Raw genomic sequence first — 25,492 nt, 5'->3', positions numbered from 1 at the left:
GGCTTGTATTCCTGCAAACAGTGAAGCAAAAAATGTCTGCCTTGCTGAACAGTCGGAACTCAGCTGGTCTATCTTCTAATTTGTTACTGGAATCTTCTGATAGGTAGTTGCTTCCCAGTGACGTGGCAGGCCCAGGGACTGACGGGCCTCCTGATGCATTTTTTTTAACTTGTTTTATCATAGGTTATTCACTGATTGTTGTAATGTTTTCATTTGGGACCACTAGCATCGGAGATTGCAGGGTTGCTGACGAGCACACTCCTCCCCAAAATTATGGTAACTGCACATAGGCCTGTCCTCCGCAGACTCAGTAAGTTTCCATCACTGCCACTGTGCTAGTTTGGAGATCAGGGATGCTAACAGTCTTGCTGCAATTCTTATTGCTCACCAAAAATATATTGCCACTGCCTCTTAAACACAGGGAGAATCGAAAAAGTTCTATTACTTTACTGGGTTTGTACTGGTCAAGCCATATCCAGCTTCTAACATACTTATTCCACATACAAGGACACATTCCATTTATTTTTGAAACTATCTCCTTAGACAGTCCCGCCATACCTCCTGCTCTTCACCCAATGAGGCCTTCTACCCATTTATCCATAAAGAAAACTGCTCATTTCCGATTGCAGCCTAGGTCTATCACATTGCTGCTTGCCCCTTACTACACTATTAGAACACCGGACAGTGGGCGGTACTGTAAAGACAACCTTATTCTTTCTATCCCCTTTTATCCCAAGGTCTGCTCCCAACTTTCTTGAACCTTTAGTATCAGTTTATTTGCAGCCACCTCCTTGGTCAACCCCTTTATTTTCACATAGGTGGTTTCACATATGGAAGTGTGAGCTCCAAACCGCTGTAAGTTTATCGAGTGTCTCTTGACCATTCCTCGCAACTTGCATAAAGCTAGGTGCACTAGGCATTGTGCCTCCATTGGTGCTATTTCTCGTGTTATAAACAGTCTGGGCATCGCTGTCACATGGGGGATCAACAAGCAAACAAAACAGGGTTTGCTCGATTTCTCCCTTCCAATCAGTCTCATATGCCTGTACCACAAATTACTGTCTGCATGGTGAGGCACATCACTAGACCTATCTGGTAAAACATTTGGGTTAGTGATACCCTGCGTTACTCTAATCATAGAGACACTAATATTTGCTGGTACATCTGCAATGTTATTTCAATTATACCCTCCTCCCCTGAAAAAAAAGAAACCATATGACCACAGCCATGAAAATAGAAAGGGAGAGAAGACAAAAGAGCAAAACACAAAGCATAAATCTGTTCATTACATTTTCATCTTCTTGCCCCTGAGATCCTTATGCCCAAATGGCTGTATTATGTTCATAGAGGTGAAAGTGCCCATAATCCACTTCTCTCCATTCCCTCCTACTCCTGCTGCAGTGTGGGGGAGCTGTTGCTCCAGGAGCAGGTGTCCAACTGAGTGTTGTGTAGGTGTATCCATGAGTGCCATCCTGCTACCGTCACTGATCTGGGGGTGGCATACATTATCTCGAAGGGGACCTCAAAGCGTGGTTCCACCCACATTCTCACAAGTCTACGGACAAAAACCTTGCCTCCGGGAAGAAGCTGTTCTTGTGATGAGGCCTGTTGCTGCTGTGATGAGGTGCCTGGTGGCGGTGGTGCATGCTCATGATGCTGTGGTCCAACTGGCAAGATATAAACTTTACAGATGTATTCAGTTCGCCAAAGATATCCCTGAAATTCCTCACCCAAAACCTTTCCAGATTTGTGTGTATTGAAGGGTGAACGTGCAGTTATGAGAGGAGTGTGCAGCCTCCTGCCTGTCACTATTTAATGTGGAGAGAGGTGATGCTCTGACCCTGGACCATTTTGCAGCGCAAAAGGCAGAGGGGTAAACAGTGCAACCAGGAGCGTTTCAACGTAGCACACAATTTAGCTACCTTTAGTTTCAAAAGGCCTTTCAACCTTCCCACAATTCAGTTAGCCTGGAGGTGGTACACTGAACATAATTTGTGTTTGATTCCCAGCAGAGATGTTATTTCTCTGTCACTGTATAAGTGGGCTCTGTTGTCAGGGCATTTGTGACATCATCAGATCTATCGGGGAAACACTTCGGACACCAAAAATCTGGCTGCACATTTGACATCAGGGATGACACACTGGCCTGCCTCGATCCATCGTGAAAAAGGACACATCACAATAAGGTAACAATAGTTACGGCCCCTTTTAACCATCTTGACAATGTGGAGGTGTCTGAAAGGACTGTATGGTCGGAGCAGATTTGCTTTGAGTTGCTTGAGTGTGTGCCCTATAGTGTACAGTTGACAGATAATGTATATTGCTATAAAATCAATAAATATCTCTTGGAGGTTTCGAATAAAACATTCTTCCTGTAAGCCTGCAGTGATACATTCCTTGGATGTGTGTGCTGAGAAATGCAGTTGGTCACGGGCATTGGTAGGCTATGCCAAGGACATTACTGGTTTCACTGTACTATTTTGTCACCAAATGAGATTAGTAGGAGAAAGGGAACATCCTCTTTTACCCACAATTATTTTTCTTCTGCAGGTACTTTCCCTTGTAACTCGATGAGCTGAGGGAAGGGGCATTGTAAGGTGTTGTGTCAATCTGCTGTTGGACAAGTCATGAACTGTGTCTTCTGGAGTGTGTAGGTATGCAGCTAACTGGGCGCAGAGTCTGCCACCCTATTGCCACAGGAAATGGGGTCCGGGTTGTTCGTGTGAGCTGCGTATTTCACCACTGCTACTGCCGTGGGGAGGGATAATGCATCTATAAGCCTAGACAGTAGTGCTTTATGTTGTACCTGTGTGCCATCTGATTTGATTTTTTAACACCCTCCCGCACCATCTTTAGAGGCCAGAGTGTTCTCTAGATGTGAGTAAATGGTGGTGGGAAATCCCTGGGATAATTATAATGCTCTTATTGGGACCACAGGTTCTGCTGCTTCACTCATCCCAACAACATTTACTGCCCATGCTCCATACCCGCTACTGCTGCCCCTGTTCTCCTGACACCATCATTCTGGTTAATTGCTGAGAATCAGTCAACGAAAAGCACCTTCCCTTCCCCTAATGCATCTTCCTTGACGTGCCCTGGTTTATCAGTGCATTCCTCATAAGTAGCGCAATCATGCAGCAGATTGTTTGCCTGTTCTGGCTCTGCAAAGGATGTAGCTAGGTTGACAGTGTGACACATTACATTTTGAATGGAGGGATTTGACAGGATAACCTGATATCCCAACATCGCTGGATGCAGAGTGTGCGATTTGACTTCTCTAGTGCTGCAGAAAACTGCATGGTCTACGGATAAAGTTACTGGGCAACCCATATTAATAGCGGATGATGCTGTATTGTAAATGCTGCTGCCTCCAGAGCCTGTTCGGATGGAAAGTCCTGGAGCCCACTGTAATGAGCCAGAGGCTTATGTCCAAATGACGTCTTCTACGTGAGGACAACCGTCATCACTTGACCATTCAAGTGGGAGAAGAGAAAAAATTGCTTTTTATAATCTGGTGTTGCTAAAACAGGGGCATTACTAATCGTATTTTTAAGCTCCTGAAGTGACTCTAGCATCAAGTCCGTCCAGACCAGAGGTCCTTTCGCGCTCTGCTTCTTTTAGCCCTTGCAATTTCGAATAGTGGAATATATCAGTGCTCGGCATTAGTTACACAACCCCAGGAACATTTGCATCTGCATAACCGTGGCTGGCTGTGGCCTGTTCTCCACTATGGTAACTGTGACACATCCCAGGGTATCACCACTGCTTCCATAGGTGGACCCCCATCCAATGAGGCCAGGATGGTGAGGCCCTACCGGATAGTCCTACTGGGGGTGGTACTCAGTGGGTGGAAATCATGGGAGGAGAAACCCCCTTTGGGACTAGTGACACCAGGTTGGGAGAATGCAGCATCCCTGCCAATCACCTGACCCCTTCCCTACCATAACCCACCTCCCTTTCACCTCCTCCCTCTCCGCACCTACCCTCATATACCATGTACTTTTGTAGCCCAGCAAAAATAGAGTACAGAGAAGAGTAAGATCTTTAGTGAGTTGCAACGTCATGCCTCACTCGGTACTGGGATGAGGAAGAGGCGTGGAGTAGTACAGAATACTTCCCAGAACCATTATGTGCATTCTAGTGATTCGCAAGAGCTGATTGGGAGAAGACAGGTTAAAAGTAAAGAAAGACTTGACGAAGTGCCAAGAGCTCCCTGGAGGTACCGCAAGAGCAAGCATGGATCAGAAGTGAAGGTTGAAGCCTGCCGATGATGCCATAAATGGAGTGTGTGTCTGTGGCTGGTCCAGGACGTAGAGACCACACGGCCAGACGGTGGGCTGAAGTTCCTGGCATCCCTGAAACCGGGGGAGTGTGGGTGGTAGGAACATTGCTGCCGGGAATGCAGAGAAGGCTGCAGAGCTGCTTCAGAGCGAGGGAGGCTTCCGAACAACGCCGGAACAGAGCCCAGCTGCTCCGGAGGAGCAAACACCTGCACATTAAGGTATGGGGATGACCAGTGAGGCACTGAAAGCCTAAGGAGGTGGTGGCACAAGCTGTGAAAGGAGGGTCTGAGACCCAGCAACCGTGGGAGGAATGGTTGACTGGACATGGGATTGTGCTAAGGCTTGGGAGGAGAGCGAACTGAGCCTTCAAAGTGGGAAACTAAAGCCAGAAGTGTGACCCGCACTCATGTAAAGAGAACTGTGAACCTGATATACAGTACATGCAGTACTTGGCAGGCGAGTAAAGTTTTTATGTGCCATCACAGCTTGGGAGAGCATCCAGGCTCTTCTTTTCCTTCACAGTACCTGGTGGGAGGAAGCCAGGTCTGCCAACCTGGGTCGGGGTCCTACCAAAGCTTGGAAAGTGCATCCAGGTTTTCTTTGTCACAGTGCCATAGGAGGAGAAAACCAGGTCTTTCAACCAGAGTCAAGGACCCAATCCAGTTTAGAAACACATCCAAGCAACTTTTTTAATGTGTAATTGTGCCTGGTGAAGAGGAACCAGGTCTGCCAATCAGGGGCAGAGACACAGAGGCAAAAAAAAAGCCTTAGAAGTGTCAACCAGGGGACAGGATTTTCACCAACACCTATTTAACTTTAGGATTAACCTGAACAAGGCCGGGAAAGGGTGATATTCCCCAATTCTTACAGGTCTGAAGATTCCAGAACTCTCTTTTGTCCAGGGAAAGGATGCCACTCCCTTTAGGCTTGAAAGACCGAACTTTTGTTTAAACATAGATGTGGGAGTTAGGCTTCAGACATTGGACATTCAGACTTTTGATTTGGACATTATGATAAGTTATTTCAGTTGTGGCAGGGAAACGCCTCTTAGAGTTAGGGCGAGTTAGGGTTTAATTTTCCTTTTCACTTTTGAATAAATGTTTCTAATAACTACCATGACCCCTCCATATCAGATTCCAACTTCTGCACCCTTACCTAACCTTTCTGGAGTGATCTTTCTCCTGCTATCATCTGTCCTAGATACACAACTAACAATACTGCAGTATATTCCTGTCCCCCTTTTAACCCTTCTCTGCTAATAGTCAGAAGCTTTACTGAATCCTCTCTGCGTTGTTCTTCTGTTGTACTGCAAACCAAGAGGTCATCCACATATTGTATCCATAACACTTTGTGTGTGCAAGTTTCCCAGATTAATTTGCAACACTCCATTAAAAATGCTGGGGGATTCGCAATACCCCTGAGTCAAACGGGTGTGCTGGTACTAACTGCAGCCTGATAGGTGAATGCTGTGAAGTACTGAAATGGTGTAATGGAGTTGAGAAGAATGCATTTCTTCAGGTCTATTACATTGAAACATGTGTCGTCTGCGAGTATATTAAATAAAATGGTGGCAGGGTTGGGAACAACTGGGCATTCTGCCTCATCAATGTTATTCAAGGGGCACAAGTCCTGGACTGTCCTCCAAGAGGACCCTTTCGTGTTTTTCACAGGATATATAGCAGTGTTGCATGGGGGTTCTGATGGCTGTATTATGCCCTGCTGCCATAGTGCCGCTGAAGTGGAGGAAATGCCTTCCTCTGCTTCTTTTGACATGGAACAGTGTTGGACTCGGGGCAGAACTGCGCCTGGTTTCAATTTAATGCAAACCACCCCTATGCTTTTAAGCAGCCCTACATCATGTGGGACATTGGTCCACCGCTCTCTGGGCACCTTTTCCAAATCTTCCTTTATGTTTGGTGATGCTGCATTGGGGAGAGGCATGGTGTGCTGTACTATTCTGTGATCATTTACTATCTGGCAGGGTATGGACATTTCAAATTTCATTTCCCCCTCGTCGTCCTTATCTTCAAACAGCCATTTGTCAGATACGTCCCTCAATGGCTGTGTTGGGTCAGTGCACAAAACCGTGCGCCATTCTAGGTCTTCTTAGTCCAGACCGGACAGAATTACCATGTCTGCTCTAGGGATTACTGCTTGCAAATATATTTTAATATTGGTGCCTGGCCCCCATTCCTGCTGGACAGCTGGTCTAAAGAGAAACTCCACAGGTACATAGAAAATCTTGTCCTTAATACCCGGTACCCACCCAACATGACAGTTACCTCATAGAGGAATACATCTAGGTGGAGCAGTTTACCTTGCGTTGCACTGGGGGCACAGAGTTCTTGTGTTATTATAGCTGCTGTGGTGGGATACGTGTCGGTGCGTAGAACATACTATGCTCTCCTCTAACAATGAAATGGTCATGTTCAACTTGCTCATTAGGTCTCTACCCAGGAGATTCGCTGGGGAGTCTTGTAAATACAACAAGGGTACTGATAGCTCCTGCAGCCCCACAGTGATGGGTATTTCTTTAGTGAAGGGAACTGAAAACAACTGCTCCAGAAAATCTGTGTCTGCATTATTTTGTCTGACATGGGAAACGAGCCCTGCGTGATCCAGGATTTGGTCGCTCCTGTGAGAACCACAAAAGAGAATGTTCGACCTCTTATCTTCACTCCCACACAGGGTTCCCTATCCGCATCGGTTGTTATTGACAGTACTGGGCACACTAAAGCTCTCTGTGGGCTGTCCTATTGGGGAAATGTGGTTGACCCTGGGAGTGGGAAAATTCTGTTACCATTGTTACCGGACCGGCACACTACAAGTCTGTGGGCGGGTGCCGTCCTGACCGCCAGGGTCAGACCTGACGGGCTGAACACCACCCGCCCGCAGACTTTCACAGAAGCACCGTTATTAACATGTTGGTGGTTCCGTCATCCCCATTCCCATTGAGTCCTACAGGACTCAATGGGAATGGGGACTAACAATTTACTGGTGCCTAACTTCGCTGATCGCAGGGGTTGTAATCCCCTGGTGATTCCGGAAAGCCAGGTGCCAGTAAATATTGCAAGTCCGGCGGTAACCCGCCAGCAGCACCGGCAGGGTTACCACCGGACTTGTAATGAGGCCCATTGAGACTCTTGGGTGTTACATTGTGAATGAAAGGCCATAGTGAACCAGACGGAGGGAAACCCACGCTGTATAAGGGATCGGAGCCCGGCAGAGGTGTATCCTAAGGTCCAGAGTAATCGGCCATGAAGATTTATTGTAGGAACTATTGTTTTTGTTGATTGTAACACATCAGGTCTTCTGAGGCAAAATACTGTGTGTGAAAGAGGCTTGACCACAGAAGGCCCTGATAATTTGGAAACAAACTGTAACCTTGTGCTGGCGAGGCCCAGGAGTGTACTGTGCTCAGGAGCCCCACCTTGTCCTGTGCTAAAAACGTGGGGGAGGGAGCCGCCAGCCATACCATCCTGATTTATCATTTTGAGAATACTTCTTTCTTTCCTGATGAACATTATCCCACACTATTTTTTAACGTAGTGGTAAGGTTTGGCAATAGGTTTTTTACTATAGGCCCTTTTTATTTGACAAGACACCACTAGGACTGCCTTATTATTATTTGATGGTCGTAGCTTGCTCCCATCTTAGATGTAGGTTTCGATTAGGTGTTTTTCTCACCCATTTATACAGTTTAATAAACCTCCTTGAACTGTGATCACTTGTGTCTGTCTTTACCTTTGCCACTATGAGTTCCTTACAGTGTCCAGGCTTTTTTTCTTGTGTCCGGCTGACACAGTGCCTTTCCTCACGGCTCCTCCAGGTTGGACTGTTCTTATCAGAAGACCTTCTTTTCTTTTTATTCGATCGCTTCGTTCTGGTAGATTGAATAGGATGGTCTGCTCACTGCGGTTCTGCAGGGTGCTCCTCTGCACTTCGCATCTTCTTCCTGTCAGTACTATTCTTCAGGATGTCATGACTATTCTTCTGACCACATGAGAAGTGTTCTCCCCCATGGGAGGAGGATCTACTGTGTTCCCCAGCCCCTTCTGAAGTAGTGACAATTGTGTTCCCTGTGAATTGGGTCAGTGGACCAGCCCCTGCCTCCTTGTTTTAGCTAGGGCCATTCAGCTGGGTAGCGGCCTAAGCCTTTGCCTGTATGCCACTGCCGCCGCCTCCTCCTCCTCAGATTCCTACCCTGTTTCATTGTCTTCTTCTCTCTCCCCATAACGTCTGTCTCTACACTTGTCATCATCCCTATATTGCGACCCCTCACTTACCCCGCATATGCTATCGATATCCTCGAGGGTCGGCAGTGGGGGGGGGGGGTCTGCTACCCATTTTCCCATCAATCTTAAAGAGAATCTGTTCTGACGTCTACTGATCAGCGCAGATCGCTGCGCACTACCCCATCTCTCATCCCTCCGGGGTACTCTTGAGTCAGCACTACTCATGATAGTTGTTTTTCCGCTTCCTGCACTGACTTCTCAAGCTGTCTGCGAGCCTTACTTTCACTCTCAGCAATTTTTGAATCTCTTGCTGCTTTCCCCACATTCCCTGGTGCTGCCTTCCCCCCTCAACGGGGGAGAAAACTGGGGGTTGGTGTAACCTATGGCAGGTCGCTTGGGATATGCCACAGACGGTGGTGGCAAGGCACTGGATGAAATGTATGGCAGGGCCCAAGCTTGCATGACCGCTGAGATGGACACCTCCCGCTACTATCAGGGGCATTCTTATCAGGGGCACTCCCATCTTCAACAACCCTAAAAATACTTTGCCGATTTTTCAGTTGTTTCCCTTAATAAGTCGACAAAACATATGTATGTACATGCTCTAATATTCTTTTATCATACATTGCTTTTTCATGCCATGGTGTAAACATTTTGGCCACTGTTCCCCACACCCACTCTGTGTGATACTTCCAAATATTTTCCTTGTACTGCAGGAGCGCATTACATATGTGCTCCAATGGCTTTGCAATTGTTAACACAAAAACTATAACCACACAAGCCCAATGGCCGCCACTTTTGGCAGGTTTGTCAAGAGTTCCTATGTCCAATTCTCACAAAAACACAATTTCCTCCCACTTCTACTAACAATCTTCAGCTGCCACAAAAGAACACTTTGTTTACTGAATCTCCTCAAAGATCTGACTCCAAACACACTTCCTCTGCACAATTGCTAACAATTCTTCAAAACCAATACCTTGATGTACTATTACTACCAGCCTCTAACTAAAATATATATACAAATGCAAGTTATCAAATAAAACCACATTTATTTACACACTGGTGTAGATCCTTCCTTTGTTTCCTTGCCTTGAGACTAGGGTACTCAAAACCACCTAAGGTTCCCTTGCCAGGGTGAACCCATATAATAGGGAGCGCTGGTGCCCTTAAATTTCAAACAAAGGCTGGCTGCAGAGCAGTACTAGGTGGTAGGACCTCAACTGCTACCAAGTAATATAGTTACAAGAAAGTGGGTAGTACTGCGAGTCTGTGCACTGCCCAATGTAAGTAAATGCAGTTGAAACGTCCGATAGATTGTGTGATGAGTTTATTCAGATGATGAGACAACACGTGTTTTGACCCTCTGGTCATTCTCAATGCTCCTTAATGCTGTGAGGTAAGTCTAAATGATGCGCTCTTCAAACTTGTTCTATTTCAGATTGCTAATAGGTTATATAATGACTTGAGATGCATAAATATCCTTAGTTACCTAGTCTGCGGGATCATTCCCGGGCACCGCTGCTAGGTGTATTACAAATCCCACATCCCTATTGGCTATCACCTATATGAGTACCTAAACACAATGTATCTTCTGGCATCTCATTGGTTAGCGCAATCCTAGCGACGTAGTGATTGCATCCCCCTGATGACAACCTAATAGTATAACCAGCAGAGAAAGTTAAACTAAACCCCACTGTAGCAACAAACTTGAAACAGTGAGCTTCTCTCCCATGAGACCTGTCATCTGTCCTGGCAGCGTCTCGTTCTCAGGCTGGGTAGCCCCTCAAACAGTAACATACTTTTGTAACTATCTTAGTGTAACATATTGCTGTCTCTGGTACACAGTCTTCTGGCCAAGACCACCTATCTCTTGGGAATTAGGTCGCCTCATGAGAAGCAAAGCTAAGGCACCTGCTCTTGAGGAATTGATTCTCCTATTTGTGTGTTTTGACGCCTCCCTTCCATGTACCCAGCAGTCCTAGACGCAATAGGGGCGGGAGAACTACAGCCTGGGTTATTGTTTTGGCATAATTACTACACAAGGTCTTTGCTCACCTGGAAGATATTTTGAAGTTATTTTGAAGTTATCCTCACGTATGTCTTCTTTGTGCCAAGGACATCAACTATAACTTTGTGAGAGTCTAGATGACCTGGTTACAGCTTTGTGAAAGAAACGGGGTCTAATTCTTAAAACAATAGCTAGTGCATGTCTTCCCCCTCCACCCTGGCTTTGGCATTATTGCTTTCGCTGAAAGGGAGCAAGACTGTGATTTTTTTTTTTTGAGTAAATGACCAAATATTCAGAAATGGGCGTAGTGTTATCAACGGCAAAGCCTATAACCTTAATGTCAGTAACTACTACTAAAAAAGAAGACCGCAAACCCTGTGATATTTTATAATTTTATAATTTATCATTGTTTTTTTATAAAACGCTTAATACCAAAGAGGTTTCTAAGCGTGGACCTGGAATTTGAATCTGTGTTGCTCTGCGTCAGCGTCATCTTGCGACCAAGACGAGCACGTTGCCACTGAGCTACACCACCCGTGATGTTAGCGTTAAACATTAGGCTTAATGTGACTGCATGGTATTATTTATGGTGTTTAAGAATGAGACCCTTGGTCAGCTTGTCAGAGCTGCTCATGTGGGTAAAATTCACTTAGCCTGTACTTCCTGTTATGTTTGGTGGGTTCATAGTGCATTCCTATCCCTACATTGTCATTCCTGGTCTACATATCTGCATAGAATGTCACTGTGACGACTCCAAATTTGAAACTACTTTTGCAACCATGACCTGTGAAGTACTTTGACAGCTGTGATCGAGACTGGCTGAGAGAAACTTGTTTTCCAGTCCCGTATAGATGCCAGCTCCAACAATGTATATCTTGGAGAGTGCAGCCTAATATAAGGAACCTTATTAATGTATCAAGTTACATTTTTCCCTTGTTTTGTTGATTAGCAGAGCTCTACAGCACACTTCAAATAATGGTGCATTTTAGTTTCTACATCCATTCTCTTAGCAGACAATCAAGGGTATGTCCTTATACAAAAGCCCATTTCCCAATCAAAGAGGCTGATGAAATGTCATGAGAACTATCCCCCACAACACTTTCCAGGCAGGCCTTGTTAATTCCTATGAAAATAGCATCTGCTGGAGCTGGGTCTCGAACTAGAGAAGGTACATATGCGTCCCTCCCTCCGGCCATTACAGCACCTAGGACAACGTAGGTGTCAAGCTACTGGAGGGCTGCGAGAGCAGACCTAATGCCCCATCAGTTGTAAAATAGATGCAACACTGACATCTGCTGATGCAGCCCAAGTTCCTTACTCAGGAAAAACATTTTGCATGTGAGAGTTGAACCCCAAAATCAACGAAAACAAAATAAATCTTTCGCATTTTACACTTAATCATCAGGGGTGGACTGGCCTATAGGGAACTCTGGAGATTTCCCGCTGGGCCTCTGCACCCTGGGCCTCTTTTGTGTAGTATTTCCAAATTTTCTCATAGGAAAAGCATTTGGCTTGCTGAAAATGTGTCATATGGGGCCACTTTGGACATTATTTCCAGGGCCTCTTTTGGTCCCCAGTCATTATTTCTAGGGCCTCTTTTAGTTCCCAGTCCACCCCTGTTAATCATATATTAATCGCCCTCCTCAAAACAAATGTCAGTTTTAAGTTCCAAGTAAACCCACTTTCTCGGTTTAAATGACCTATTAAGTGACACTCGCAGTAGGTCTCAACATTCAAACAGAGATCACTCAAAGGGACATTTTGGAAGAGTCATGCCTTAAGCTATAAACTTTGTATGTGACGTTTGGCAAAATAAATCCAGTGTTCATTGACGTTTAGTTCTGTAGCACAGCTTTTAACTGTTTCGTATCCCGAAAGGGAATCTTTACATAAAGTTAAACGGTTGACTCTTAGGGCCTGATTCACAGAAGCATTTTATAATGGCGCCATCACATAGGAAAATGCTCTGTGAATCAGGCCTTTAATTGAAATGCCAAATATAACTGTGCAATAGTTAACAGGCTAACCCTTCAATTTGAGTCAGTAACGCTTTGTCTTTACTCTAATTTGATGTTAATGAGGGAGGTCAAATTATTTTGCAAAATGTCCCATCTGTTAATGTTCTCAGTTGTAGTTATTTCCGCCATGTGGGGGCCACAGCACACAAGGTGAATTATATTGAGTTGTTTTTCATATTGTATGGGAAAATACATTCTGTAATTATCAGATTTACTTTTTCTCCCTCTACCATGAGCTATATATATATTTTTTGGTTTGCATATCCTTTTTAGGTATCCCATTCATTCATCGACAGTAATTACTTTGTGTTAAAGTACTACGAAGTAATTCCTTCTAAATTACTTCAACAAATATGGGTATTTAAGCATTAAGGGAACATTTCGAAGTCATTGACTCGTAGTAACTTACCACAAAGTAATTACTGTAGATGAAATGACATGGAACCCCTTTTTATATAGTAACTTATACAAAGTATTAGAAATATTTTTTCTGGACTTTGCTTGCACCTTGTGTCTTCTAAGTGAACTGCTAATCTGGCCTCTTAAATTACCACTAGAGTACATCTGTATTAAAAACAGCAAATTTGACTTTTCTAATAGGAAACCTGTGCTCCCAGTCCTGAAATGCAGCTCAATAGGAGCTTACACATGGTGTTTGGAAAATGTACCACAGGGTACTTCCATTTTGACTGATAAAAATCGATCAAATGGTACAATTTGACCGAATTCGGCTAGTATCATTCGATCGATTATTTTTAAAAATATATATATATATTTTTATTTTTTTATTTTTTAAATAGCGAACATGTGGCGTGGGGTTTCCCCTGTTCCCCATGTTTGGTATTTGTGGGCTTGGGGGTTGCGGGGTGTCCCCTGCTTCCTCAGCATTGGAGGCGGGGGACCGAAACAAAAAAGGGATCCAACTCCCGTTAGAGGGCCTGATCTGATGTTGCAGGGGAAGCGGCAGCAAGCGAGCAAGTAAGTTCGGGAGAGGGTGTAGGGGTGGTGAAAGTTACATTTTGGGTTGTTTGGCAGAAGTGCAAATCGATTTGCGGTGAAATTGACCACGGTCAATTCCGCTGTGAATAATTGCAGTTCGGTCAAATAACCCAGATACGTGCCACAGTACCACTGAAAGTGACCTACTCATTTGTACATGAAAGAGCCACATATTTAATATTTAAATGTGTCTGAATATTTGTTTTATGATGTTCTCCATTGTTACTAAGCTTCCTGTTCATTAGTATATTTTTGAAGGGGTACTTCCACCTATTATTACAAAAATAATCTGTTTCTCTTCTCCTGGAGCCTTCCTTGGACCTTGCAATATTTTGAGATTCCATGGGATATATTTAAGTCAGAATTTACCAAATTTTAAGTCACATGTGCACCTGCTGCATGTGGTTTCTTTTAGGCGATCCTCTTAATTGCTGTAGTGGACACCTGGTGTTCATACAATGCTCACTGAACCTGCCCCTCAAACATAACCCCAAAAAAGAAATAATCAAGTTTAGTGTTGTGTGCTACTATACAATATGTAGTCATAGGAAGTCAAGAGAAGACTGAGGGTGGTGTAACTTGACCTGTGAGGGATGTCTTTTCTCTCCAAACCTCAACAAATATTCTTAACCTTTCCCATTGAAGGGGAGGACAATATTTTTTAATTTTAGGTGGCTGTCTCTGAGTAATGTATGCATCTAAATTGCCAGTTAGTGTAAAAATGGCTTTCTTTGTATGTAGTAGAATCTCTCGTGGAGTGGAGTTTTTTAAAGCTATCGATTTGAAACTGTTTTTCTTTAACTGTGTTGTTTTTGTAGGAATTTACTGGCTCTGATTCATCGAATGATAGAGTTTGTGGTGCGTGAAGGACCCATGTTTGAAGCTATGATCATGAATAGAGAACTCAACAATTCTATGTTCAGGTGCCCATCTTGTATTTTTTATTTGTTTTGTTTTTGTTTGTTGTTAAATGAAAATAAAGAAAATTGTTTTTTTTTAAAAAAAGTAACAATGCAAATGTTTTCTTTCCTATTTCATCCTTTTTTTTAACCAATTGTTCTGACTTTTGCAGAAATACTGTCCCAACTCACACACACCACATGACATATCTTCTAGATCTTCAAGCAAATTGGGTGGGGAAATGAATATTAATTATTCAGTCACCCCTCTCACGTATTCGTAAAGTTTTGAGGAACAAAAATCAGTACTGTTTTCCATAATTAATATTGTAAAACCACTAATGTAACAATCAGTTTATATTGTCACTAGCAGACTTACATTTCTAGCCAACCCAGCAGTGATGTTATGTGCATCCCTTCCCCAATGCTTTTTATTGTCTCCACCCCTGATGACTAACCATGACTGCCTTTGTTGAGAGGTGTGATGTGTTGGGTGTGCATGACTTGGTTAAAGCAACAGTGACCAGTGTATTTTCATAGTTTGTGAAGCGCATACTAAATATTCCATGAACGAGAAGATCATGCAGCAAAACAAGTGTAGGTTTGCAATGAATAGCTCTCAATGTAACTATTTAGTGCCACCAGTAAAAATGACTACTATATTCTCCTTGTTAACATGTGTTTGTTTAATTAGTATGAACTAACTTTATCCATCAGATATTGGTGATATAAGAACAATCTGTTTAATCCATTTCAATCACCTTTCTGGATACTCATCTTTTTTTGCCTGTCCTTAGGTTTTTATTTGAGAACCAGACTCCAGCCCATGTTTATTATAGGTGGAAACTGTTTACAATTTTACAGGTAAGTTACAAATATTTCACACATATTACTTTGCTATTGGAGTGGTTTTTTAAATGCATATATTTGTTAATGTCTTTCAGGGAGATTCAACAACTAAATGGCGAACTGATGATTTCCGCATGTTCAAGAATGGCTCATTGTGGAGGCCACCGCCTTTAAATCCTTATCTGCATGGGATGGCTGAAGTGCAGGAAACCGAGGCCTTTGTTGAAGATCGCATCAAAAAGGGGGCACTCAAAGAAGAGTAAGATTTTTTTTGTTTCTGATCATTAAGTAATTTTCTCTTTTGACCATCATGTCGATAAAGAAATAACGGAAAAAGGATTCCATCAAAAACTAAAGAAACGAAGAAAGGGAACTGAGCATTTGGTCATTGTGATTTATGGGGAATTTCACATTGACAGAAGAATCAATGTTAAACCAAACAGTTGCAAAAAGGGGTTTCTCATATATAGTGCCTTACTTAACTCTTAGTATTTCCTTCTGTTTCCCCGATATAAGGCACCTTTTCTCATTGACCAGGCATTCCACTGTCTCTTTTGAAGGCTTGTCCTGCTCTTTTTTCCCAGTTTGTATTTTTTGTCTTTTATGTCTCTAGACCCTAGTTTCAAAAGATTTCCCATTTTTTATTATCCGTGCAGAACAGACATTTCTACCCACACCCACTATCCCTTACTCGAATATTTAACATTATTGGCAACTCCTTTGTTCTATTGTGGTGAGGAACTTGTATTGTCTTTGACATAAAGAGGAACACCCACCCTCCCCAAACCTTGAACTAGCCACACCCCGCCCTCCACTAAATGAAGGAAACTGTTGCATGGAAACTTAGAGATCCAACGTATTGTACTAATGTAAATGAATTAAAACACTCCTTCCCGCACCACATGTCCTATACATTAATTTGGCCTGTGATTGGTGGTTTGTTTTGTGAACGAAAACAAAGTAAGACTGTATAGTTGAAGTAAAAAATTACAACATTTGTTGAAAGTGCACACACCTAGCTCGCCATTTGTACCCTATCGCACTAAATCCACAAAGGGGTGTACATCATATTTGTGTTTTTCGTTTTCTTTTCAGCATCATTGCGATTTGGAAAGCACTCTGAAAAGTTGATTTTGGGCTGTGTGCACTTAATTCATGGTTGCATTGTGTTGCCTCTTCAGTTCAGCACGGATAGTGGGGCACAGCATTGCATTGGGTGTCATTTCAAGCACCAACGCGCATTCATATATTTTCATAGTGTAAATAATAAGGTGTTAAACATGAATTCTATTTTTCTTTAAATGGTATGCCACAGGTGGTGACAATAGAACACACCATAGTTAGGTTGAACCAGCTTTTTTGGAAATGTGACAGGTTTGGGTTGAAGGGTGCCCTACATAGGGTTAGTAGACTAAAACATGGCTACTCTAAGTAGGATAGTGGATGAAAGGATGAATAACGTAAGTTCAGTGCAAGGACCCAACCTAATGGACCAAAGGTCCAAAGCCCAGACGCTATGGTGGGTTGTAAACTCATACGCGTTACCCCAAGACAGTGTTCTGTAAGTAAGGCCCATCTACAGGGATTTTAAAATCTCCAACACGCTTCTTTGATAGTGTTTGAGCATTTATTGCGGATCTCAGTCTGTTTTAGCCCTGAATGTATTGGTTTTAGCATTCGTCTGGGCCTTGGTCTCTCTCTGTCCTGACGTGTTGGATGAGGCAACATCCACTTCAACTGCTAATGTGGCAAGTCCTGTATTGGACTCCTAATCCTCAAGAGTTTTCTTTACTCCCATAAAAGGGTAGGTATTCCCCTCTCCCCTACCTGTGTTCTTTAGAGTAGGATTTTCTCCCTCCCACTCTGGATTCCACAATGGTTACCAAGGCTACTCTATTTGTGCTAGTGGTCCCACCTGCCACCAGAGTCTGGGCTAGAGCTAAAGACAACAGTGGGCTTCATTCTCAATGCTTTTCTTAAGATGTAGTATCTGCCTGTTGCGTTCTCTGCTGATCTCGTCAGTCCACTCAAACTGGATTCTCTTGTGCTCTGGCTTAACTAGCCCATCCACCTCCTTCTCAGTCTCGTGGCTAATAATTAGCCATCTTGTCTTGGTCATCTATGGTTATCCCTCCCCTGTCACTTCTCACAACAACACCACAACAAGACCACTCTCTCTTGAACCATTTACCTCTCTTGGTAAATGGTTTGCCTTGCCTGGCCCTGAGATGTTGGGTGTTTTAAAAAAAAAAAGAAGGGTTGGCTCATGCTCTGGCCCTCACAGCCTGGGAGGTTCTAAGAACCATGTGCATCATGTTGGGATCAGGAAGTCTCATCCTAGAAGCCTAGGCTCCTGCTTCTCCAGATTTCCTGTGTCAGTTGAGTGCCTCTCTCCACTGTTGCTGCCTCTTAATGTTTGCTGTATTCAATTTTGTTGTCTGCCATGCTTAGTTCACGTCCACGGTCTATGCCAGAACATGCTCAGCAGGCATGCACTGCTTCTCTAATCCTCCTGAGCACATGGACCTGCGGACATGTGCCAAGTAAAGTAGAAAAACACCTGCTGATTCTACAGATTACGCATATTTATCCCTGTTTGAAAAGGGCAATTTTTACCCTTTTTTCACAAGCTGGACCACTTGCTCTTCAAAGGAAGGGCTGGGAGATTCTCCATATACCACTTTCTGGGGGCCGCTCCCCCTGTCCCAGAGCAAACTGATAGAAACCTCAAGATGCACAAGTGCTGAAAATAATGGATCTGTTTCTATGTAAACCTTTTTTTGTTTTCAAACTCTAGGTTCAACCCCTCTCCAGATCTATGATGATCTCCCCCTCTGGTGTTGGTGCTGTAGAGCCAATTTAGGGCAAGTTTCTGTATCTGTGTGCCCTGGGCACTGTAAGTATTATCTGTTCTTTCTTTCTTATTCTCTCCTCTCCACCCGGCTCAGATTTATAATGCTTAGAACTAGGGCATGCTCTGCTAAGGAGCCCAACTCTCAAGTAGAGCGTAGTAGCCAGAAATCATCTACAGAGCTTTCTCAGCAGATGATCAGAGGGAGCCCGGTGGAATGCAAACTAGTGGAACCTCACATGATGTCTGGTCATGCTACTCCTAACAACACTAGGTTGTCAATGGTGCTTGCAAGGAGCTTGAGGAGAAGACAGTGTCTTCGGGAAGTAAAAGAAGAATTTGGATTTGAAAGCGAGGAATGTCAACAGTTATGACCAGAGGTGATCTGCATGGGCATATAATGAATCCCTTTAACCTGAACGCTGCTATGAATTGATAAAGATCTACTTATTGAAGATTATCAGGCAGACTGTAACGCTTTAGGGGTAACAGTAGAATAAGCTCCACAAACACCAACTAAGAGTATGGACAATGTTATAGCGGAAGCAATTGCAAAGTCTCCTCGGTTAAACCAGAATTTGGCTAATGGGGAAAGCAAAAAGGTTAATTGGTAATCCGTTAAGGAAATGTAATGCTGACCTTGACAAATGTCAAAACAGCTCCGACTTTACTCAATGGGTTGTCTCCTTGGGTAATTTTGTAGTACAAGTCCCCTCCACTAAAATAGACAATCAGTGCCAAACGGATGAGAATACTGTCCAGAGTTTGTCGATTAGTAGAGGTATAACCTGTCAAACTGATAATACAGATTTTGAAAACCCTACAGGGGGGTGGGGGGTGACAATACCCAGTTGTCCCCTGCTAAGGAGGTTCTGTCAAAGTTATCAATTAAAGTGGTGCCTGCTGGTAAATGCAAACTTTTAGTAACTAGGGATACTAAGATTCATAGCAGGAATAACAAGGCTACATCTGCGGAGGAGGTAATTTATAACAAGAAGTTGAGTATGCCGCTGGTTCAAGATTCCAACCAAAGGCATTGTATCCTGGACCATAGAAACTTTATATTGACTTGTGTTAACAGATTAGTACATTGGGAATCAAACCAATCTTTAAGAAATAAGGTTTTACACTGGTTGCAAACAAGAACAGGATATGGATGTATTAGAATCCACGATGTTAGATTCCTATGGAAGACACAAATCAAGGAATGGTCTACAGATAATAATGTTGACTGTGTCATAGTAGGATGCGGACATGGTAATCTAACCTTGTTTGAGTCGCTGTAAAATCCTGAGGAACAGTTCTTCTACCTCCAAAGTTAGAATTATCTTCGACAATATGTGTTTTTAGTTGTAACGGAATTGCATTGATTTTTATTCAGACTTTGTGACTGGTAACTGTTACATTCTATGGTCGATCTGTTTGTAGGATGGGTATCTGTGTTGCCTACCTATGTGTTGTTGTGCACTTTTCTTCTTTGTCTGTTTTTGTTTGCGCCCCTAAGTTTCCGGGTCAGTGGTGCGCGGCACAAATGTAGTAAGGTAAAGTGTTCTCTTGCTAGTCATTGCTCATGCTCTACCGTTTAGAAATGTATCGTTGATCTGTAATTAACTCGCTCAGCAGCAACCTGGCTTTTGCATGATTTCATGGGTTTTGTCACGACCCTCGCACAAAACCCCCTCTGGCCCCCATTGGCCAGGTGGAGTCAGGACTCGGCATCCTCTTCAAAAGCCCTCATGGGGACAGTCCTGGCACCTATGGCGCCAGGCTCATACACCATGAACAACAATGTGCTTGGGAACTACTTTATTGTATTGTCAGCCAACATGGAGGCATCCACCTAGCTTGGTTCCTAAGAACCAAGCTATAAGGTCTAGTGTTTTGGGTGTGGCAGGCCTGGAACTACTTTCCCTGGTACTACTTTACCTGGGCTATATAAACCACACTCTTACTGCAGAACATGCTTTGTGTTACTTTGCAGCTTGCAACGTGACGCTCACCGTGTCCAGCTATTCCCTCGAACCTCGGAGAAGCAGAACCTGCAAGGAGACGAAAGGAATATCATTAGCAGCAGCATCTTACCTGCAGTCTTCTTCTTTAAACACTCGCAGCTACTGAGAACAGCTTCCTCGAATCTGCACGCCTCCCGGACAGAACAACCTGAAAGAGGAAGATAGAGGCAAGAGACATTTACAAATTACAAACTGCTCAAAAGGCTTACCTGGCTGGTTGTCTCTCGGCTGGCACCACTCCGGACATTCCACTCGCGCTGAAGAACACCGCGACCTACAAGGAAGGAAAACGCAGGTTAGCAAAGTCAAGACTTCGCAGCGCTGCGCATAGCGCTTACTTACCGCATCATAGTGCTCTTAATGCGCCATCATTTACCAGTGGGGCTCAACCAAGCCAGTTCGCCGCGCTGAAGCTCTGCATATCTGAGGGAGAAAAAAGAGACATTTTAAACAAAGAAAGGCATGCAGGATAGCAACAAAACTAAAGAACAGCAATAAGACCTACCTGAACAATATCAAATGTCCCGGCGTCAGTGAAGTAACTGGACCGCACTTGCACATGAAAGACAACGCGCCCCTGTAAAGAAGGTAGGACAGAGAGCACGCCTAATTCTACCACAAGGCAGAACCTTCCCCGCAGACCATATCAGGGCAAAGCTGAGAAGCATACCAGCGAGTAACCCAGCTGGGTGGCGTCCCTGTGGATACCAGGTGAGCGTAACAGAAAACGAAGCCTACCATAACAAATCCACCTGTGCGCCATGGAGACATCAGAAATGGACCAATTGGCCCAATTACTAGGAGAGCTTCATGCTGAGGTTCATTCTGCCCGACAAGAGACTAATGCCCTCCGGAGAGACCTAATAGTGACCAAAGAACGCACTGAAGAGATTAGCAGGCAATACTTGCAATCACAGGCAGGGCAGACGCCTCTACCTGGAAGCAATCCAACGGTGCAAAACCCCGCCATATCACCCAATCCGGTACAGATCACGTTACCTGGAACAATGCCCCTGGCACCACCAGAAAGGTTCTCAGGTGACCCACGGAAGTATGCGGCATTCATCAATAAGTGCCCCCTTCATTTTCTTTGTAGGTATTTCCAAACGACCAAGCTCGGGTAGCTTTTGTCTTATCATACCTGAGTGGTAGTGCAGCAGATTGGTCGATGCCGTTGGTAACCCATGACAATCCTCTATTACATGACTTTGGGGGGTTCCAGCGAGAAATGGAAAAACGTTTTTCTCGCCATACCCAGGAACAAGCAGTAGACAATGAACTCTTGTCCTTCCGACAGGGGAATTAGGAATTGTTAACGTACATTGCTACCTTCAACAGACCGGTTGCCGAAGCTAGGTGGCCAGAAAACAAAAGAACCACGTTATTCCATCGAGGCTTACGAGTTGAATTAAAGGACGTCTTAGCCCAGGTGGTTGATCCACCCAGAGACTGTGCAGAATTCATAAATCTGGTCGTCCAGCTAGACCACCGGTTGCAGGACCGAAAGGCAGACCGGTCTAAGACGGACTCTCGGACCGTGTATGTTCGACCAAGGGAAAACACACCCCATATCTGAAAATGCTGTAGAACCCATGCAGATTGGAGGGATACGGCCTACATTAATAAAACAAGAGCGGGACAAAAGAAGACAACAGCTTTGTTTGTATTGTGGGAAACCAGGAAATTTCCTGAAGGACTGTCCAGTAAAACCCCCAAGAAGAACAGTCGGGGCCACAGAGAAGGATGAAGCTAAGGAATCGGGAAACTACCAAGCTCGACAAACGTAGAGGTTTCAGTTTGTCGAGTGAGAAGAAAGAGTTGCTGACCTCGCACTTTGCAATACCAGTGATCTTAATTAACCACCAACAGTCGTCAAGAATGCATGCCGTTGAAGCATACAACGATAGCGGAGCAGCAGAGATGGGGCTTCCTTTGTGTTCTAAGCCAACTATGGACAAGGTAACCACCGTAGATGGGACAGAAATCGCTTCCGGACCAGTAACCCAGTGCACAGCCAGCGTAACCTTGCTGTTTCAGGACGGACATTGGGAGTCTATTTCATTCGATCTCATCAAGGCACCTCAGTTCAGGCTAATACTAGGGATGCCATGGTTGGTTGCTCACAACCCTTTGACAGACTGGCCGGCACGAAAATTAACCTTCCCCGGTGACTGCTCCCCTGCCTGCTATTACCAAGAGAAGAAACCCGATGTCTGTACCCCGATGATATGATATGATATGATATGGCATTTGTAACGCGCCTATACACAAGTGTTTCAAGGCGCGACGAGGCAGGGAGGGGGGAACAAGGGGAAGACAGACAACGATCCTACTAGGCCAGGTGTCATTCAGACCGCGCAAGTGCAGGGGTAGGGGGAAGGGAAAAGTGCAAGGGGAAGGGGGAGGGAGGGGGAGTGCAGTACAAATAAGTAGAATAGAAATAAAATAATAAATAAATAGGGCCAGCTGGTGGCAAGTGCAGACAAGTGCTGGGGGGGGGGGGGCTGTAGGGATACAGAGACAGTCCCGCAGTGCAGGGGTTGCCAGTTAGGCAGTCCAAGTGAAGAGTGACTGGGCCCAGGACCGAGGTCGGTGAGAGTGGCCCAGTTGCAGAATCAGTGCAGTTTAGGTGAAGAATTTAGCAGGGGAGAGGGTGAGAGAAAGCAGAAGCGAAGAGGAAGGTTTTGAGGTGCTTCCGGAACCGGAGATGGTTCTCCTCAAGTTTCAGGGAGGCAGGAAGGCTGTTCCAGAGGGAGGCCCCTGCCGCGGAGAGAGATCTACCCCATGACTCCCGGAGCGACAGTATCAACCCTGGGAGCAACTAATACCTTGCCAAATGAATACCATGATTTCCAGGATGTTTTCCGAAAGGACCAAGCCAATACATTGCCGCCACACAGGCCCTATGACTGTCAGATCGAGCTTGTTCCTGGTGCACAAATCCCTTGCGGCAGGATCTACGCGCTCACAGAACCAGAAAACCTTCATTTGAAATCCTATTTAGACCAGTACCTTGCAAACAGATTAATCCGTCCTTCGAAGTCCCCCGCAGCCAAAAAAGGAAGGAGACTTGAGAACCTGTATTGACTACCGTGCATTGAACCAGATCACCGTGAAGAACCACTACCCCTTGCCACTTATCCCTGAGATGCTAGACCAAGTTAAAGATGCCCAGATTTATACCAAATTGGACCTTCGAGGAGCGTACCACCTGGTCTGAGTCAGAAAAGGAGATGAATGGAAAACCGCCTTCCGTACTAAGTACGGCTTGTTTGAATATCAAGTCATGCCCTTCGGGTTATGCAACGCTCCTGCGGCATTCCAATATTTCATGAATGACGTCTTAAGGGAGTTAATTGATGTGTGCGCCTTAGTGTACATAGACGACATCTTAGTATACTCAGCCTCGGAACAAGATCATGTCAGGCACGTTCGTTCAGTCCTCACCAAGCTCCTTCAACATCGCCTGTTTGCAAAGCTTGAAAAATGCTTTTTTCTCGTCACCGAAGTAGAATTTCTTGGCTTTATCCTTTCTCCAGGAGGCATCACAATGGACGTGCACAAGGTAGATGCCATTCTGAAATGGCCTTCACCGACGTCTCTGAAAGGGGTACAAAGCATGCTGGGCTTTGCAAGCTTCTACCGCGGGTTCATCCCAGACTTCTCTCAGGTTGTGCACCCAATCACAGTACTATTTTGAAAAAACAATAAAAAGTTTGCTTCGACCGAAGAAGCAGAAGAAGCCTTTCAGGAACTTAAAAAAAGGTTTACCTCCGCTCCAATCCTGCGACATCGTCGTCCAGACCTCCCTTATGTCGTTGAAACTGATGCGTCCAGTCTCGCAATGGGGGCTGTCCTTTCACAGAGAGACCTGCAAACTGGCCAGCTACATCCTGTGGCCTTCTGGTCGAAAAAGTTCTCACCTCCAGAGATTAATTATGCCATCAGGGACAAGGAACTCCTGGCTATCAAATCTGCCTTTAAAGCCTGGAGGCACTACCTTCTGGGGGCCAGACACACCATTACAGTCATCACAGACCACCGAAACCTGCAATATCTCAAAACAGCCAAAGCCCAGTCCTCGCGCCAATTACGGTGGGCCCTTTTCTCCGCCGAATATGATTATGTAATCACATTTCCACCAGGAGTCAGAAACTGAAAGGCGGATGCCTTATCTCGCATGGGCATAGATCAAATAGTATATACAACTCCAGACCCAGTACCTATTATACCTGAAGACAAACTCTTGGGTATAACGACAGCCTTAACACAAGCAGAACTACTAAAAGAAATCCAACGGACAATGAATCCTGATGCCTACCTCGCATGGCAAACTCAAGGAGAACAATATACCATCAAAGACCACCTACCCTTTTTTAGGGATCGCCTATATGTACCCAAGAAGGAATTACAACAGCATATTATTTCAAACTATCACGATTCACTGATCTAAGTGCATCCTGGGATCACCAAAACCCTAGCTAAGGTGAAAGAGAACTTTTGGTGGCGTACCTGGCGTAAGGACATCATTCAGTACATTCAGTCCTGCGGTGTCTGCGCACAAAATAAATCACAGAAACAAAAACCATCTGGTCTCCTACAACCATTGGACATTCCTCCAGTTCCAATGCACAATCTTTTCCTTGACTTCATCACTGATCTACCTCCAAGCCAAGGGTTCAACACCATCCTTGTAGTTGTGGACTTATTCTCGAAGATGGCCATTTTATTCCTCTCAAAGACCTCCCAGACGCAGCCACTTTAGCAAAAGTGTTCCTGGAGGGCATGGTTAAGCTACATGGCTTACCTTCGGTTCTGGTCTCTGATCGAGGCAGCCAGTTTGTTTCAAACTTCTGGAAAAAATGCTGTGCAATGGCGCAGATCGACGTTCGGCTATCTGCCAGTCACCATCCCCAAACGGACGGTCAAACCGAGAGAACCAATCAGACACTCGAGCAATATTTACAGTGCATGCTGCACCACGAACAAAGGAATTGGAAAGTTTTACTATGGATAGCTGAATATGCGTATAACAATTCTTTGCATTCAAGCACGGGACAAACGCCCTTCTATACCCTTCATGGCAAACATCCACGTACCTCTGAACTAGAACTTCCAGCCAGCTTGGAAATGCCAGCGGTAAAGACTCCGCACACAACCATTACTCAGGCTTTCAAAAGGGCAAAGGAACACCTTATTCATGTCAAAGAAAAACAAGAGATTCCCGACCAACACCGGAAAAAGGCCCCTGATTATCAAGTAGGAGACAGTTTGGTTAGCCGCTAAATTCGTACCCATCAAGGGAACCCGGACCTTTCATCCCAGATTCTTAGGACCC

At 44.6% G+C, this 25,492-nt stretch overlaps 1 protein-coding gene across 5 annotated transcripts in view; it reads left to right on the top strand.

The window, feature by feature from the left end:
• Positions 1-25,492, top strand: part of U2SURP (U2 snRNP associated SURP domain containing) — a 1,877,492-nt gene that overhangs the window by 895,964 nt on the left and 956,036 nt on the right. For all 5 annotated transcript variants that reach the window (XM_069618259.1, XM_069618256.1, XM_069618257.1 and 2 more), the window contains 3 exons: positions 14,362-14,466; positions 15,240-15,306; positions 15,387-15,550. In XM_069618259.1, coding sequence (XP_069474360.1) covers positions 14,362-14,466; positions 15,240-15,306; positions 15,387-15,550 — 336 coding nt within the window. The remainder of the gene's footprint in view (positions 1-14,361; positions 14,467-15,239; positions 15,307-15,386; positions 15,551-25,492) is intronic.

Source organism: Ambystoma mexicanum, chromosome 10 (genome assembly GCF_040938575.1).
Source record: "Ambystoma mexicanum isolate Mex_15411 chromosome 10, UKY_AmexF1_1, whole genome shotgun sequence".
NCBI classification, from domain to species: domain Eukaryota; kingdom Metazoa; phylum Chordata; class Amphibia; order Caudata; family Ambystomatidae; genus Ambystoma; species Ambystoma mexicanum.
Note: the sequence above shows the minus strand (reverse complement) of the source record. Positions and strands in the feature narration are given on the sequence as shown.